The sequence below is a fragment of the Nematostella vectensis genome, chromosome 3, assembly GCF_932526225.1.
Source record: "Nematostella vectensis chromosome 3, jaNemVect1.1, whole genome shotgun sequence".
Classification (NCBI taxonomy): domain Eukaryota; kingdom Metazoa; phylum Cnidaria; class Anthozoa; order Actiniaria; family Edwardsiidae; genus Nematostella; species Nematostella vectensis.
Window position 1 is genome coordinate 10,496,447 of NC_064036.1, and position 17,441 is coordinate 10,513,887.

General features: G+C 42.3%; 2 protein-coding genes across 4 annotated transcripts; one reads left to right on the plus strand and one right to left on the minus strand.

The window, feature by feature from the left end:
- The first annotated feature begins 274 nt into the window (after nt 1-274).
- Nucleotides 275-3,333, plus strand: LOC5506196 (acyl-coenzyme A thioesterase 5). Its single transcript, XM_001626875.3, has 2 exons — nt 275-1,040; nt 1,907-3,333. Exons 1-2 carry the CDS (start codon nt 482-484, stop codon nt 2,698-2,700), a joined length of 1,353 nt encoding a protein of 450 aa, XP_001626925.3. The 5' UTR covers nt 275-481; the 3' UTR covers nt 2,701-3,333.
- A 507-nt stretch (nt 3,334-3,840) lies between these two features.
- On the minus strand, nt 3,841-15,024 carry LOC5506195. 3 transcript variants are annotated; one of them, XM_048725794.1, is made up of 32 exons: nt 14,888-15,024; nt 14,503-14,652; nt 13,867-13,993; nt 12,403-12,494; nt 11,946-12,029; nt 11,691-11,833; nt 11,450-11,522; nt 11,075-11,134; nt 10,183-10,314; nt 9,998-10,097; nt 9,760-9,913; nt 9,618-9,696; nt 9,364-9,417; nt 9,208-9,290; nt 9,039-9,133; nt 8,698-8,939; nt 8,340-8,447; nt 8,013-8,237; nt 7,730-7,849; nt 7,474-7,605; nt 7,288-7,387; nt 6,860-7,007; nt 6,710-6,788; nt 6,411-6,530; nt 6,155-6,286; nt 5,970-6,069; nt 5,538-5,685; nt 5,388-5,466; nt 5,263-5,313; nt 4,958-5,150; nt 4,637-4,786; nt 3,841-4,326 (listed from the first exon to the last, which is right to left on the minus strand). In XM_048725794.1, the coding sequence occupies exons 1-32, from the start codon at nt 14,943-14,945 to the stop codon at nt 3,933-3,935; spliced, it is 4,005 nt and encodes a 1,334-aa protein (XP_048581751.1). In that variant the 5' UTR covers nt 14,946-15,024; the 3' UTR covers nt 3,841-3,932. The 3 variants fall into 3 exon arrangements, with proteins under 3 accessions (XP_048581751.1, XP_048581750.1, XP_048581752.1); XM_048725793.1 differs by having other exon boundaries at nt 11,075-11,140; XM_048725795.1 differs by lacking the exons at nt 5,388-5,466; nt 5,538-5,685; nt 5,970-6,069; nt 6,155-6,286; nt 6,411-6,530 and having other exon boundaries at nt 11,075-11,140.
- Nucleotides 15,025-17,441: the final 2,417 nt, after the last annotated feature.

Consider the following 17,441-nt stretch of genomic DNA (forward strand, 5'->3'; position numbering starts at 1 on the left):
ATTGTTGTTGTTGTTTAAGCTAGACACTGAATTCAAAGCCACAACCAAACTTATTTCCATTGTCTTTAATGAGTCGTTCTATAGAAATCGAGGTGTGAAGTCCCATTGGCTCTGGTTGTTTATACAGTAATTGTTTCGTGTAATCTTGCCTTTTAATTTGGAAAATACACCAGAATGAACTGTTGTTGTGGTTAAATGAAGTAAACAAAAATATGTGTAGTCAGTACATGTACTCATCGGTAATTGGTGGAGGGCCTTGAAAGTATTCGAATACATTAGCGATTCCTTACTTTTGCTCAAGCGCTCCAGACATTGCGCTACGTTGCGCTTGTTTATCGTGTCTCATGTTACAAAACGCATGTGAAAAGGCCATGTGACCGCAATGTGACTGTATGTGTCATAGTTCTTCGTATCCCAGAGGCTGTTAGCCGATCTAGCTTGTGACTAGACCACTATTACAAGCTGAGCGACTTTGTCTAAGATGTCAAGCGTAATAACGAACGATTTAGCAGCCCTAACACATACGAACAAAGCAAATGTGAGGTCAGCTATCGACGAGATGAAACCTCGGATCAATATTAGTTCTGAAGACAGCCTAGCGGACGAAGTTATTGGAATTTCCATAACTGATCTCCCCGCGAGTAGTCCAATTACTGTTCGCGCTACCATCACAGGTGATACGGGAGAGATATTCCAGTCACATGCTCAATACGTTTCCAGTAATTTTGGCAAAGTCGATGTCGCAACTGACTGTTCTTTAGGAGGATCGTACGAAGGAATCGATTCTATGGGACTCCTGTGGTCTATGAAACCGGCAAAGGGTCAGAGGCTGGGGCTGAGACTTTCCAAACGTGACGTCACTAAACCTTATATGGTCAAGCTAGAAGTGTTTTCAGGTAATGATGAGGAGCCCAAGGACCTTATCACAATGGCAACGTTCCGCAGGCACTTTATGGCTAAAGGTGTCCGAAGGATTCCAATAAGAGAGGGGCGAATTCGAGGAACCTTGTTTGTGCCACAAGGAAATGGGCCATTTCCAGGTAAGAGTTTCCCTTCAATCACCTTCACTACCATTTTCTGTAATGCCTAGTGCACACCAGCGACATATTGACATAACCACATGGGCGTGCGCACTCTTATCTTCGACATAACGACATAAGAGAAAAAACATGTTTTTTCTTTTATGTCATTATGTCCATGTCGTTATGTCGGGCTAAACATAGTGCATGTGCCCATGTCGTTATGTTGCTAGTGTGCACTAGGCATAAACGTTGAAGGCATGTTCGAGGTCATGATGGCTAAGGCATGTTCCAGGGTCATGATGGCTATACCATGTTCGAGGTCATGATGGCTAAGGCATGTTCGAGGTCATCATGGCTAAGGCATGTTCGAGGTCATGATGGCTGAGGCATGTTCGAGGTCATGATGGCTAAGGCATGTTTGAGGGTCATGATGGCTAAGGCATGTTGAGAGTCATGATGGCTAAGGCATGTTCCAGGGTCATGATGGCTAAGGCATGTTCGAGGTCCTGATGGCTAAGGCATGTTCCAGGGTCATGATGGCTAAGGCATGTTCCAGGGTCATGATGGCTAAGGCATGTAGTGAGTCATGATGGCTAAGGCATGTAGTGAGTCATGATGGCTAAGGCATGTTCGAGGGTCATGATGGCTAAGGCATGTTCGAGGGTCATGATGGCTAAGGCATGTTCAAGGGTCAATCCTGTTGTGTCTGCGAGCACGCATCCAAAGGGGGTCTCCCCCTAAACCTACCTGGCTAAGCAGCTTCCCAGCGGGTCTGTCTATCTTTATTGAAGAGAGTAATGGGACCGAAACCCTCACGACCCCCTAACTACGCCCTACAGATTTTCGTGGAAATCTCTTGATCTTGATAATATCTTCTCTCCTAGCCATAATGGATATGTTCGGTACCGCAGGAGGGCTAATCGAATTCAAAGCCGCCCTTCTCGCCTCACACGGATTCCTAGCGTTTGCACTGGCTTACTTCGATTATGATGATCTACCAAAGGTAGTCACCGAGATCAAGCTCGAGTACTTCGAGGAAGCTGCCCACTGGCTTGCGAGTCACGAGCTTGCGATCCCACATGGAATAGCATTGATGGGAGTGTCTAAGGGTACCGAGCTAGTCCTCACACTCGCCTCCTACCAGCCTAATTTGATTAAGGCGATTGTAGCCATATCACCCGCGCATGCCATCGTTGCGATCCCTCTAATGATACGTGGCAAGCCCTCGGCGTTTATCAAATTCGAGCCAGAATTCACAAAGATGAGTGAAAAAGGAGTGCTTCAATGGGGTGACACGTACCCCGATACTATCACCACCGACGATTTGTCCACTATCCATCCCGCGATGGTTGCAGTAGAAAGAATTGAGTGTCCGGTGATGCTTGTGTGCGGAGAGGATGATAAGAGTTGGAAGTCGTGTAGGATGGGCGGGCTAATCAAAACGCGCATGGAGAAGCACGGGCGAGGGGAACAATGCACTTTGCTTTGTTACCATGGCACCGGCCACCTGATCGAGCCGCCGTACTCGCCACACTGCGGTTTCTCCTACCACAAGGCATACAGAATGTGCGTTGCCTGGGGCGGGGAAGCAAAGGCGCATGCGCATGCCTCCGTGGACTCATGGAATAAGATTTTGACATTTTTTCGTAGAAACTTATCAATCAAAAGTCGTCTTTAAGAGAATTGATTTAGATTACAGTGGAACCTGGATTTTACGATAACCTCTTTTTTACGATGGCGTTCCTTTTTCTCGGCGGAAATACAGTAAAATGTAGAAGAAATTACCCCGATCTTACTATATTGGATACAATAGTCAATATTCTCGATACAAATCTGTTCTCCCAAGCGTAATTTTGACCTCCATACAACGATATTACTGATTCTAACAACATAGGGAGACAAACACAAACACCGCACACGTAAAGTACATTTTATCGATTTTTTTCATTTAACAGATCTTGTTAAATACATATTACAGTCTTGCAGAGAGAAACTGTTTGATCTTTCACAGAGTACAGTTACTATATTATTATTTTGTTATAGTTGATAATTAACCCAACCTCGCTACAACGAAATTCTCAAAATCGAGGACATCTTTGTAACAATAGCTCGATTTTACGATGCATTTTTTTTTTCTCCCGAGGCATATTGTAAAATCCAGGTTCCACTGTATATATTTTATGCAAGATCACTTGGGGATGAAACGGATTTGGGGAGCTTGGGCATTCTGTTGGAGAATCGATGTCGTATGCTTGAATGCATTGACAACACTGATTATCAGCATCACAAATAAAATGTTCATAAACCATCATATACATTGAAATTGATTTTGGTCACTACTGGTTCATTGCGTGTCCCGAGTCCCTATTTGTCAACTTTTCTCTTTAAAAAAGGTCCTTGCTATTTTTGTCGCGATGGATCGGAATTGTTTATCGATGTTTACTACTTAATCTGAAACAGTGTTCTTTTCACTTGGGAGCCCAAATTTCTCTATTTTCCGGAAGCTTTATAAATAAACTGCGAGTATGTTTCTCTCCTGCATTTGGAAAAATGCTCAGCTAAATGGAAAACAAAGCTAAAATTCTACAAGTTCTGATATAGGGGCTGTCTTCGGGATATGTCCTTACTATATGCTTAGAACAAAAGAAAGTCCTATGTGGTGGGGAAGTTTAACCATCCGGACCTGACATTTCTCCATAGCTTGTTGTTTTTGTTTATTGTACCCCTCCCCCCCCCGCCTGGGTATGGGCTTGAGCGATGAGATGACCTTTTCTTGAACAACAAAATAATTTTATAAAAGAAGGCTCGTGCTGCTTGATGGGTTCAAGGGATATTTTATTTCCACTAAATCAAGTGTGTTTGCTTTTACATATATTTGATGTCGCAAAACCTGACTATTTTGAAGTCTCCTTAATTCTTAAACATCTCAGACCTGACCCATCCGATAAGATTCTTGACATGCGCATAGACACCGTACTTCCCAGGAGCAGCACAGCCATGTCCCCAGCTGGTGGCTCCGTGGATGTAGAACTGTCCTCCAGTCTCACACACCAACGGACCGCCAGAATCTCCCTGACAGGCATCTATGCCGCCATTATACAGACCTGCGCACAACATAGAGCTATGGATCTTGCCAGGATAAGCCACGTCACAGCGAGCTTTGCTCACAACCGGGACGACGGCTTCTTGAAGGATGTTGGGAACGGCTCCACCGGAAGCCAGGCGACCCCATCCCGTGATGTAGCAGAGAGTTCCGTTAGATGGGGCGGAGACATTATCGGGCAAACAGACCAAGTTAACATTTCTAGAAAAAATCAAATGATTACCAAATAGAATAAAAAAAATCATATACATATTCCGCACATTAGAGAGCTTAAGCAAGTCAACACGAACGGCATCAAAAACGGCGCGCGCGCTCACGAATTGCTGAAAAACGGCGTTGACGTCCGTGACAGGAAATCTAGAACGGCATTTTCCCTATTTTTACGTTCTACGCGCGCGGTCACGGACGTCAACGCCGTTTTTCCAACAATTCGTCAGAGCGCGCGCCGTTTTTGATGCCGTTCGTGTTGACTTGCTTAAGCTCTCTATTATGTCGACAATGAGGTACTTACTTGTTAAGTGCGGCTGGCTTCTCGAGTTTCAGGAGCGCGATGTCGTGGGCGTAGCCGGTGGGTTTGTGGTAGCTGGCGTGGGTGATCACCTTTGTCACGTTGATATCTTGTTCCGTACCGACATTTGACGTCCTGTAGTGCGCGCCGAGTCTTAAATGTACCATAAAAGAATTTACTTTTTATAGCATGAACGCTGTTTTTTTCTAAAGAAAAAATCAATCATTCACGACAACTCGGTGGCGACTTCACCGTTTGTCGTGGAGAGTTTGTTGGTGGCGAGTTCACCATACGCCATTGTGCTTAGAGAGTGTTCTAACAAACCTGATAACAATAGATGACGCCGATCTCCCGCGAACACAGTGAGTCGCCGTCAGAATCCACTGAGGATGAATCAAAGAACCGCCGCAGTAGGGGAAACCGGAAGTCGTCCTGAGTTGAGCCTGCCATGGCCAGCTGTTCTGCTTGGCAGCGGTTCCTCCAACAATCCTGGTGTGTGGACGAACTCCACAGCTTCCTGGAAAAGCAATTAAATTGCAGTCAATAATACTCTTGTCATTGTTCTTCTTATATTGTTTATCAATAAGTACATTCGGGCATCCTTTCAGCATCGACTATAATAGTATCACCTTGTGGAGGTGCTCCCGTTGGGGGCTGTGGGCTCGCAGTTGGTGGAATTCCTGATAGAAATAAGTCATGATGAATAAAATATCAATTTACGAAAGTGAGACATGAGGTAGATATTTGGGATTACCTCCACATGACATTACTGACACGTCATCGATGGCAATGTCACCCTGCCAGTTTGCTCCTCTGAATGCCTCAAACTCGAGCTGAGAAAAAGTATAATCTATCAGTTTGTTATAGAGTGAACGAAGCGGCGTTGATTTAGCTCTCATCTTACAGTAGAACCTGGGCGGCTCTTATCCTTGACTCTGATCTCGGCCTTCTTCCATGCGTTTCCTTGGCTACCACTAAGTGTCAACACAATCTTATTATCGACCTTCACCAACAGCTTGTTGACACCGTTACCATTCATGTGATAGTAAAAGCTGTAAAAACAATAGTTTTATATTAATTTAAAAAAATCACAGAGAACTATACTGCCCTAAATGGATATTGAAAGAAAAGTAAAGTTTGTAGTAAAAGTTCGGGGCCTAATTATGGTTGAATGAAAATGAATATATGTATTTCTCCCGGAGGAGAGGGGGGCACCAATGTAAAAAGCGATTGGCAAGAAGTTGGAGGTAAAATTGTGAAATAAACCCCACACATATCTGTAAATTTACATCCCACCTCAACATCCCCCCCCCCCCCATTCCCGAACCGCTTTCACCTGACACATGTATTGCTGTCGAAGGTAAGGCCTCCCTTCGCCAGCCTTGCGTTGTCGTCAAGTCTTCTGGGGCTGGATGTCTCGATGTACATGTAGTAGCCTATAAACGAAAGTGCACTCTCAGTTCTTCTGCTCTTGTTATCAAACAAATTCACAAAGGAAAAAAGGAGAATTAATCAAAGTACCTTTTCCTCCATTTCCTGAGCTAGGTCCGGTACCACTGGAGGGTGTGCTTCCACTTTGTCGTGACCAGTCGAATTTGTCGGTTTTCAGGTTGATAAAGCCGCAGGTGCCGTGTTCAAAGTCACAGCTGAATTCTAAGATATCCAAATATATCTTTTATATAAGTACCAATGATATTAGCGTTCTAGAATGATATAAATCATTTAAATGTACCTCAGGAGCTATCTGATAGCCGTACTTATACCATCTCTCACTTACTTGGACTTGGTGGTGCTGGCGTATTTGGGGGAGGTGGTGTTGGTGGCGCTGGTGTTGGTGGTGCTGGTGTTGGCGGTGCCGGTGTTGGTGGTGCTGGTGTGTTTGGAGGGGGCGGGGTTCCTAAAATCGACAAACCACAACCTTTAGTTTTTTATTCATTCGAAAAAACTCGAGCATTAATGCAACAGACATGTTTAAGCAGTCGAGCATTAAGGTAACAGAGATGAATAGCCAGTCGAACATTAGAGTATTAATAGAGATGACAAATCATTTCCTATATTACACATATTTGGGATTACCTCCACATGACATTACTGACACGTCATCGATGGCAATGTCACCCTGCCAGTTTGCTCCTCTGAATGCCTCAAACTCGAGCTGAGAAAAAGTATATTCTATCAGTTTGTTATAGAGTGAACGAAGCGGCGTTGATTCAGCTCTCATCTTACAGTAGAACCTGGGCGGCTCTTATCCTTGACTCTGATCTCGGCCTTCTTCCATGCGTTTCCTTGGCTACCACTAAGTGTCAACACAATCTTATTATCGACCTTCACCAACAGCTTGTTGACACCGTTACCATTCATGTGATAGTAAAAGCTGTAAAAACAATAGTTTTATATTAATTTTAAAAAAGTCACAGAGAATTATACTGTCCTAAATGGATATTGAAAGAAAAGTAAAGTTTGTAGTAAAAGTTCGGGGCCTAATTATGGTTGAATGAAAATGAATATATGTATTTCTCCCGGAGGAGAGGGGGGCACCAATGTAAAAAGCGATTGCCAAGAAGTTGGAGGTAAAATTGTGAAATAAACCCCACACATATCTGTAAATTTACATCCCACCTCAACATCCCCCCCCATTCCCGAACCGCTTTCACCTGACACATGTATTGCTGTCGAAGGTAAGGCCTCCCTTCGCCAGCCTTGCGTTGTCGTCAAGTCTTCTGGGGCTGGATGTCTCGATGTACATGTAGTAGCCTATAAACGAAAGTGCACTCTCAGTTCTTCTGCTCTTGTTATCAAACAAATTCACAAAGGAAAAAAAGGAGAATTAATCAAAGTACCTTTTCCTCCATTTCCTGATCTAGGTCCGGTACCACTGGAGGGTGTGCTTCCACTTTGTCGTGACCAGTCGAATTTGTCGGTTTTCAGGTTGATAAAGCCGCAGGTGCCGTGTTCAAAGTCACAGCTGAATTCTAAGATATCCAAATATATCTTTTATATAAGCACCAATGATATTAGCGTTCTAGAATGATATAAATCATTTAAATGTACCTCAGGAGCTATCTGATAGCCGTACTTATACCATCTCTCACTTACTTGGACTTGGTGGTGCTGGCGTATTTGGGGGAGGTGGTGTTGGTGGCGCTGGTGTTGGTGGTGCTGGTGTTGGCGGTGCCGGTGTTGGTGGTGCTGGTGTGTTTGGAGGGGGCGGGGTTCCTAAAATCGACAAACCACAACCTTTAGTTTTTTATTCATTCGAAAAAACTCGAGCATTAATGCAACAGACATGTTTAAGCAGTCGAGCATTAAGGTAACAGAGATGAATAGCCAGTCGAGCATTAGAGTGTTAATGGAGATGATAAATCATTTCCTCCATTACCCATGTGGTGGTCAATCCAGTTTCTGAAGTGCGCCACGCGGCCGAAAACCGTGAACATCTGCTTGGCGTCGCATTTGCCCGAGCCCCAGCTGACATCACCCTGAAGTACGTAGCGACCGTCTGGCTGTACGCACACGTACGGACCACCACTGTCACCATGGCAACCGCTAAGAATAGAGTTTTCGACCCCAGCGCAAAGCATGCTATCGGTAATTTGGATGCCGACTAATAAAAAAGGTTTTCACAAGATTACTTAATATTTTAGAACACTTTGATTACTATTTTCGTTAGTGCACATGAAAATAAAGTCCGTGGGACTCTACTTACATCCAGACTGCTGTGCCTTTTGCTTGCACTGGGCCTCACTGAGAGACGGAATCATGGCTTGCTGAAGGATTGGATGCGAGGAGCCTGGGTGCTTGATCTTGCCCCATCCTGCAACACGACACATTGAAAACATTCTATTTCCACGTGTTTATTCTCAATGCTTTTGTTTAACGGCTGTTAATTTTCTCCATCTAATAGAACTTATATTTATAGAGCTCCTTGGGCATCAAGGGCTAGGAAGTGGGACAATTGTCATGGTATCAACGGACTCGTGCTAATTGCCTACCATGTTTCTCAACGGCTGCCTATTGGTCGAGCAGGTCTACTGCCTAAAATAACGTCAAAACGTCTTCCTCACCAGTAATGAAGCACCTTGATCCGGCAGGCAGCTTGTAACCGTGCGGGGGGAGACATACAGGGTTCACGCGGCTGCTCAGTTTAGCGGGGCTTGCAAGCTCAATAAGAGCGATGTCGTTGCTCAGTCGCGGATTGTTGTATTGTGGGTGAGCGATGACTTTCTTCACGTTAAGCGTTTCCTCGGTTGCCTCGTTAACAATTCGATTATGTTCCCCTACGATGATTTGGTATTGGGCAGGATTGCTGTCGACGAAAGAAAGATAAAATATCATAGTTTTATCCATATAAAATGCTTTGACTTTATTTTTTAAAAGATTATAACCACGCAAATTGCATGATTACCTTGAGCGTGCGACACAGTGAGCAGCGGTTACAACCCATGTGGAAGAAACAAGGGAGCCACCGCATATGAAGTTACCTCTGGATTTCAAAGCGATCTGGCACAACATATAAGAATTGTCTATTAGGGCTACATCAGAAGGTATCTTTTGATGTGAAAGAAATGGCGTACCTGCCAAGGCCATGCTCCAGGGATGGCGTCCTTGCCTCCGATAACACGTGACTGTGTAATAGGTGTGTAGCCGCATTTCAAACCTGGGGCAGACTATGAGTTAAGAGCCATATCCTGTAAAGTTTGATTTGCCTCGGTCATAACTCTAATACTTACCGCCTGGAGGGGCCGTCGGTCGGTTGGTTGGAGGCTGAGGAGTGTTTGGTTGTCCTGCGATAAACAAAACAATATTTGGTCACATTTTATAAGACATGCTATCTACAGTGCAAAGTGTTAGAGGTAATTGCAACTTCGGGCGTACGTACGTGCGCCCGACGGTGCAATAACGGGTGTACGTGCGACTAGCCCCCGTCGACTGGGTATGGTATGGGAAAATACATCGTTCTAAATGAGCCATTTATTGGCTTTACCTCCACATGATTCCACAGATACGTCATCAATTGCTATGTCACTGGACCATCCGTTGCCTCTGATTCCCTCAAACACAAGCTGCGAATGTTAAATAATCAGTATTATGACACATTTCATGATAAAATGTCATCGTGGCCTTACAGTATTGTCTCCGACTCCGACTCCGACGTCCTTGAACGCGATTTCTGCCTTCTTCCAGGCGTTTCCTTGGCTACCAGTAAGTGTTAGGACAATCTTTGTTCCGATCCTCACGCGAAGCTCTCCCATGCTGGCACCTTGCATGTGGTAGAAAAACCTGTTATAAGATAAAAAAATATATATAATTAAAAATAAATAGAATGAAATTAATAAGGTTCAAAACGATGGTGTTGTCTTTTACCTGATACATGTATTTTTGTTGAAGTGGAGGCCTCCCTTCTCCAGCATTGCGTTGTCGTTGCGTTTTCTTGGGCTGGATGTCTCGATGTACATGTAGTAGCCTATAAACGAAAGTGCATTCTCAGTTCTTCCCTCTTGTTATCAAACAAATTCACAAAGGAAAAAAAGTAGAATAAATGAAAGTACCTTTTCCTCCATTTCCTGAGCTAGGTCCGGTACCACTTGAGGGTGTTTTTCCACTTTGTCGTGTCCAGTCGAATTTGTCATTTTTCAGGTTGATAAAGCCGCAGGTGCCGTGTTCAAAGTCACAGCTAAATTCTGTTTTTGACAGAGACATATCGATTCAATATTATACAATAAATATAAGCAACCCCGTACTGTATCAACATCGGCATTGTGCTGAGATACCTCTTCTCTCGGCTCACAACACGAAAGAAATTGGCCAAAATATTCTGCAGCGGTCAATATTGTTATTGATGATTATTAAAATATAAATGGCAGTATTATATGTTTAGTTGCAGCTAAACCCTGTTTTTTAACGTGGAGATATACAAACGCGTTCGAACAGTGTCAAAAGTGTCCAGCATTACTACAGCAACGCCTTCCTAGGCTTATAACAGGACAAGTGAAATAAGGCCCGTACCCAGGATTTTTCTTGGGAGGGTGCGAAATCCGTAAAAGTGGACCTAGGACCTAGGGAATAAGTTCTCTGATAAAAATCTGACCATCCCCGAAAGAACAAAAAGGGATTTTTTATGCCTTTGCAGTATCTCCACGGGACGTTTATTGTCGGATTTGGCTATGTACCAGAGTGATCTAGCTTATGCTTTATAGTTTTGTCTACATTGGGAACCGAAAGTAGACCTTTGGCTGTTGTGGGGGGTGCGTTCGCACCCTCTGCACCCCCCCCCCCCCCCTCCCGGGTACGGGCCTGGAAATGTTGGTGAAAAACTTTCCGGCAACAAACCAACATGGTGCACAAGCAACGCCAAGATTGTTGAGCAAACTAATTTTTGGTTGTAAAGCAAACTCTCTTGAGTTAAGGCGTTTAGCAAAAATTGCTTATTCAAGGACTTACTCCCGCTTGGGGGCGCTGGTGTGCTCGGTGGTGCCGGTGTGCTCGGTGGTGGTTGAGTAACTGGGCTTAAAGATAACATACGTTATATCACATATGGCACACCTGTTATTACAACATGGGTGTTATTTCGAAGTATAGTAATCACCTAGCTTTAATGGAGCTTTAACCTTCACCTTCGTACTTCACTTCGTAACCAGCTAGACTAAAGGTGAGTCCTACTCGTGCAAGAGTGTCGCTTCTCGTTTTATATTCAAGCAAACATTTATATTCTCTTTTATTTTATTTTTTGTTTTTTGTTCCATCGAAGGATGGAACAATACGACTGAAGTATAAGAAGCAACTACATGGATACTAGACTTATTCGTACTACTGTACCATTACAGCCGTAGTGGATGTTTACTTGGATGGTGTCCAGATGACTTAGACCATGTCTCTGGCCAAGATTTACCTGGTAAATACAATAACAAATGAAAACATAGAAAACGGGGTTTCGTACTCTCCCCTTACATTATCATCCCTTTAACCGTCATCAGTCTATGACCCCCATGTGACCCCACCACTCCACTGTACAATCCACTCGCCTTGTCTGATACAGCAATGTACTGATTGTACTCACTCCGGCCTTTTTGGCTACTATGGTCGGCTGTCCGTTTTTGCTGAAGGCACGCCCACCATAATGCATCACGCTTTCGAAGTCGTATGTGGTGCCGTGTGTGGTGACTTGGGAGGTAGAATGCATTCTGAAGTTTCCTTCCTTACCTTGATACGGTTTTTTAAAAAAAAATCATTGGAAAGGTGGAATTATACTAAAACTTTATATACACTATATATTTCAAATGGAAAAAGGCTCCTGCTAATATCTTGTGCTTACCATCCTGAATGTTCTCGAACTTTATGGTGACGAAGTGATCTCTGTCTGGTCGGGACTGCTCGTGGAAAAAGCCAAGAGCGTGAGCTGTAGAGAGTACAAAATAAAATACAATTACAGTTATCGAAAAACTCTTTAACGTCAATGCCTTAGCTACAAAACTTTGTTCAATGGGCAAGCCTTCTCTATTTTTTTTATTTGCTCTGGGCAGCTGCTCTTCTAAGGGGGCAGCTACCCACCCGTATTAGCTACGGTAAGAGCTTAACGGTTACATACAAATGCAAGGCAATAATGTTTCTCTGTATGTAGGCCTTAGGCTTTCACACAATCCGGACGTGTGCATGCGTGCAAAAGAAAGATTCATGTCGTATGAATATAATATCGTATAAATAAATATCGGATTTACATATCTACGAAGACAATTCAGACCAAAATTTTTAGGACTTTCTTTATTACATACCGATCTCGTGGATGACAATTCCCTTATGCCAGCAGCCACCGGCGAGAGACAGCTGCTGTTTACTTCCTGTTCGTCCCACGTATGACCAGCATCTGCGTGCACATGATAGAGTGTAAACAAAGCACGACAACCCTTACAGAGATCCCAGCTCATGCTCGAAGATCCAGCGCACTTTGGGGGCGCTCCTAAAGGTCGCCCCCGCGAAAGAGCCGCTAGAAACGTTTCCAAGCTAGACAAGTTCTGGGGACGTGACAAGTCGGAAGCTTAAGCCAATTTACTGTAAAATTGATGAAATCAAAATTATTCTGACGGAATTAAATACAGTTTTTTCTTCGAGATACCAAAATGGAACGTCAGAAATATGTTCCTTTTCGGTCAGTGCACACTAAATCGTTGTCTTCTTTTTTATTAGTTTGAACTTTTTGGGAAGAAACGCTGTCGTAGACAAAACGTGGAAAACTTTACGTTATTTTCCTGCTGCAGCCCGACGCTCCAGCAGGCGAATTTTCACTGGTAAGTTTATTTAAACTCAAGAAAGAATTCGTCTCAATATAGACGGATCTGATCTCCAAGCGATTGGGCTTCTTTACTTGCAGTTGGACAATCGACTTCAGCGGGCAAACGATCACAACGACAGGGTTCTCGGGAAAACTCGAGTCGCCAAATTTGCGGGCTTCTTTGAAAGGAAGTGGCAAGATTTGGAATACCAGGCTTTTACCGAAACCTGTAGAGCAAAAGCTGTGCAAAAACATCGCTCTTTCCCACTAAACACGACTGTATCACAAGCTGTGCTGTGATTGGGCTTTTTTATTTCACACCTAAAACACATCACAGCACCTCCCAGCGTTTTGGAACTCAAAATTGTTATCAACTTTTACAGCGGCTCTTTCGCGGGGGTGACCTTCGGGAGCGCCCGCAAAGTACGCTGGATATCTTCGAGCATATTGTAAGCAACACCATTTGGTGTTGGTTTTATGTAATAAAATGTTATTCTTTATTTTCCTGATTTTATCGAAAATATACCAAAAGCTTCCCCAAATCAGCCTGTTGAAATGGATGCCTTCTCGCATTTGGGTACTTTGCTGATGACAAAATGGCGGAGGCTTTTAAATGTACTTAGATAAAAGTAACTGAAAAAAGACTCGGACGACCATTACTGTTTATATTTCAGTGGCATATAAGACCTTCGTTTTCGATATTGGAAGACAAGTTAAGAAATTATGTGATTAAGTCTCAAGTTGATTTTCATTTATCAAATTCCTTTCCCAAATCAGCCGAATAAATGGGTGCTTTCACACACTTTCTAGAGCAATCAAATGTCGATTGACAAAGTCACCGTCTTTATGGAACAAGATTCCAGATTGCGGAGAGTGCGCTGTAAAGGTTTTTAGATTATAATTAAAATAAATATTAGTCGAAACGCATGTTAAGTTCTCTTAATAAAAACGCATGTTCATTACTCACCCGCCTCCCTTGAAGATTGAAAGGTATGCAGTCTCGCCAGCCTTCTTGGGTCTGAGCCGGATGCAGGTCTTCTGTGCGTACTCGGCAATGGCGGCATTGATGGCGCTCACTGCACCAGGCTGGCTCGCTGAAAAAGAAATAATTTAACATGTTTACAAAAATTTCCTATGCTCCTAGGGAATCATTAAATGGAGTTTTTTTGTTATTCCGATGTCCATCCAACGAGATAAGTTGGATGGACATCGGACCACAATTAAAAGGATAAGCTGATACTGACAGATGGATGAGTCCAACTCATAATATCTTAGCGTCTGATACTTACAGATGGATGAGTCCAACTCATAATATCTTAGCGTCTGATACTTATAGATGGATGAGTCCAACTCATAATATCTTAGCGTCTGATACTTACAGATGGATGAGTCCAACTCATAATATCTTAGCGTCTGATACTTACAGATGGATGAGTCCAACTCATAATATCTTAGCGTCTGATACTTATAGATGGATGAGTCCAACTCATAATATCATAGCGTCTGATACTTGTAGATGGATGAGTCCAACTCATAATATCTTAGCGTCTGATACTTACAGATGGATGAGTCCAACTTAAATATCCTAGAGTCTGATACTTACAGATGGATGAGTCCAACTCATAAGGCACCTCGCCCCCCGGCCACTTTCGCGTGTAAATTGCAGCACGGGCATCTAACTCGTTCATCTGGTCTTCGGTCAGCTTCATGTCGCCTTCAAACAATTCCTCTTCTTCTTCAATACCGCGGTTTTCTATTCAAGAATACAAGAGAACATTAAAAATGGTAATAGTCATTCAATTAAATACATATTTATGTAACAAAGTAATAATGATAACTCGATTAGATTAAAAATGCATCAAGATTTTTAAGCCTTGATTTCGTCCAGGCTTTAAGCCTTGATTCCGTCAGGTGATAGTCTAGTAAACCGTGGGCCACGGAAAACTCATGACGAAGTTTGTAAGTGTGAATACAAAACGTTCTCTTACCTTCGATAGATGCGAACGCCGCAGCGCAGAGAATGAGTAGAAACACGAGTCTCTCCATGGTGGCGATGGCTCGTGACGAGTGAAGACCACCAAGCAAGGGGCCGCTTTTATGGGTTCTCAACTTGTCGGCATGTAAGGACAGCTGCCAAGGGGAGCTTACTCATCTGCAATAGTGACAATGATTCGTGATTTTGTGGTTAATGATGTTTGCCGTGTTGTAAACACTTATTATGGAGATTGTAAAGAGAATATCAAAATAATCATCGTAAATTTCAAGTGTATTTGACCACCTTAATGATGTCTGCGCACTTTTGTATCATAGTATTTGCTTTAATTTGATTGTTTGTAAACTTGAGGGATTTATTAGAATTAGAACTAAATGAAAGCTATATTAAGCTCACCATCTATACTTCATATCCACTTTCTCAAAACCCCTCTTTCCATTGAGTCTTCCCACCCTCCCCATAGGTAGCAGAAAAAATGATGCAAAATGCTCCTAAGATTAAATAAGTGATGATTTTTGTTCGGTTGGAATGTAAAAAGGACACGAGATGCCCTCGTAAATATAGATAGAAGTGATTTCTACACTAGGTTATAGACTTTGGGATTTTTGTAGGGACCAGATCCCTAGCGTTTCAAAAAACGGAAAAAGAGAGTTTTAAAAAACTTCTCTTTTCTAAGCCCCCCTCTCTATTGTGTATAGTCGTTCATAATAATAATAATAATAATAATAATAAATATTTTCACGTTTGTCGAGTAAAAAGAACATTGGATTCATATCTATAATCTCATAATTAGTTAAACGCGTAAGAAAAACCGGATGGAAACATGGCTTTTTTTTAACTTTGTTCTCGCCACTATTTCTTTTTAAAAAAATCATCCCTTTTAAACTTCGTAGTTGCACTAATATCGATGCACCGAATTTGATTCTATTTTCTATTTCTCTGATAAACTTATGTATTTTTGTGAAGAAAGTGTTTAGTAGTGCTCTCCATTCGTCGAAATTAGCCATTCGATTATCAGATTATTTTTTATCTGAAAGGTCCATGAGCATACGTTACTAGAAATGGACGGAAATTGAACTCTGATACTCGTTTAATTGGGTGTTATAATCAAGATTAATTGCGCTTGTGCACAGAATGGGATATGTTGTATATAAATGGTTATATGGGATATGTTGTATATATATGGTTATATGGGATATGTTGTATATATATGGTTATATGGGATATGTTCTATATATATATGGTTATATGGGATATGTTGTATATATATGGTTATATGGGATATGTTCTATATATATGGTTATATGGGTAATGTTCTATATATATGGTTATATGGGTAATGTTCTATATATATGGTTATATGGGTAATGTTGTATGCCACGGTAAAGAAAAGAAAGGAAACAAAGGGCTTCTGCCACACCGAGTAGTCGGTAACTCAAGCTGGATAGAGGCCACTACTAGATGTTACCCAAAAATAAAAGGTTAGGTTACTCAAGGGAATGAATGATTTGGTTTGAGGAACATAATTTTTATGTGCATTAGAAGGGTAAGTGTGCTAAAAACTGCTAAAATACATCTCCTCAGCAAGATTGTACATCCTTATACTTAAAACCATAGCCGTTTTTCTTATATATTTTATTCCTTTCGTTTGATTGCACGTTTATTGAGAATTCACAAGATCAGATAAAGCTAAATTAACTCTGATTGATGATTTATCAAACGAACTTTGGGACCCGTGGTATCATCTTCAGCTTTATGATACCCTCTTTATTAACACTAAAACAAAAATTGAACCTCAGAAAACAACTCCCATAGATTTATGAGAACAGCTACAAGCGCGCAATATCATAGCAGGGGCGTGACTAGAGAAAAACACAGGGTGTTGGGTCCAGAGTAGTAATTAATTGACCACAGTTCATTCGAATCGGCACCCTTAGCTCTGGTAATATATGAAGTTCCCTAGATTCATCTAGAAAGTTTTCCCATTCAAACTCATTAAATTAACAGTCTTCTTAATTACCAACAAAGGGGTCAGCCGGAGTCGAACTGATCTCGTTTAAATGAGCAGGTTGGGTTCCGGACCCCTCGGACCCAATCCTCTCTGGACGACGCGCCTACATAGGTTCGATTTCTAGCTGGTCTCTGTGAGCCCGCAATCCGTTTCGCGATAAGTTTAGCGTTGGCTGGAAATAGAGCCTAGAACTATCAATAAAATTTGTCAGCGTTTACTTTCAGGGCAGCTGGATTAACTAAAAACAAATACTAGTGGCTTAACAATGAATAGTTATTAATCATGTTTGCAATAAATGTTTACTATCGCTTCTTCAAAAGATTCATATTTATTACGTTTGGTATTTGGTACAATGCACGATATTGTTATTTTCCTTGGCACAGCTTACACAACCTTGTTTAGCTGCACAGGTGTAAACAAAAAGCCCATAGTCATTACCCAAGATTACCGCAGCACCTTTTCGTTCTTCCCAAACAAATTATATATCATAAATTATGATGCCAATCCGAGTTGACAGCTCAGCGGCAACTGATGGTAC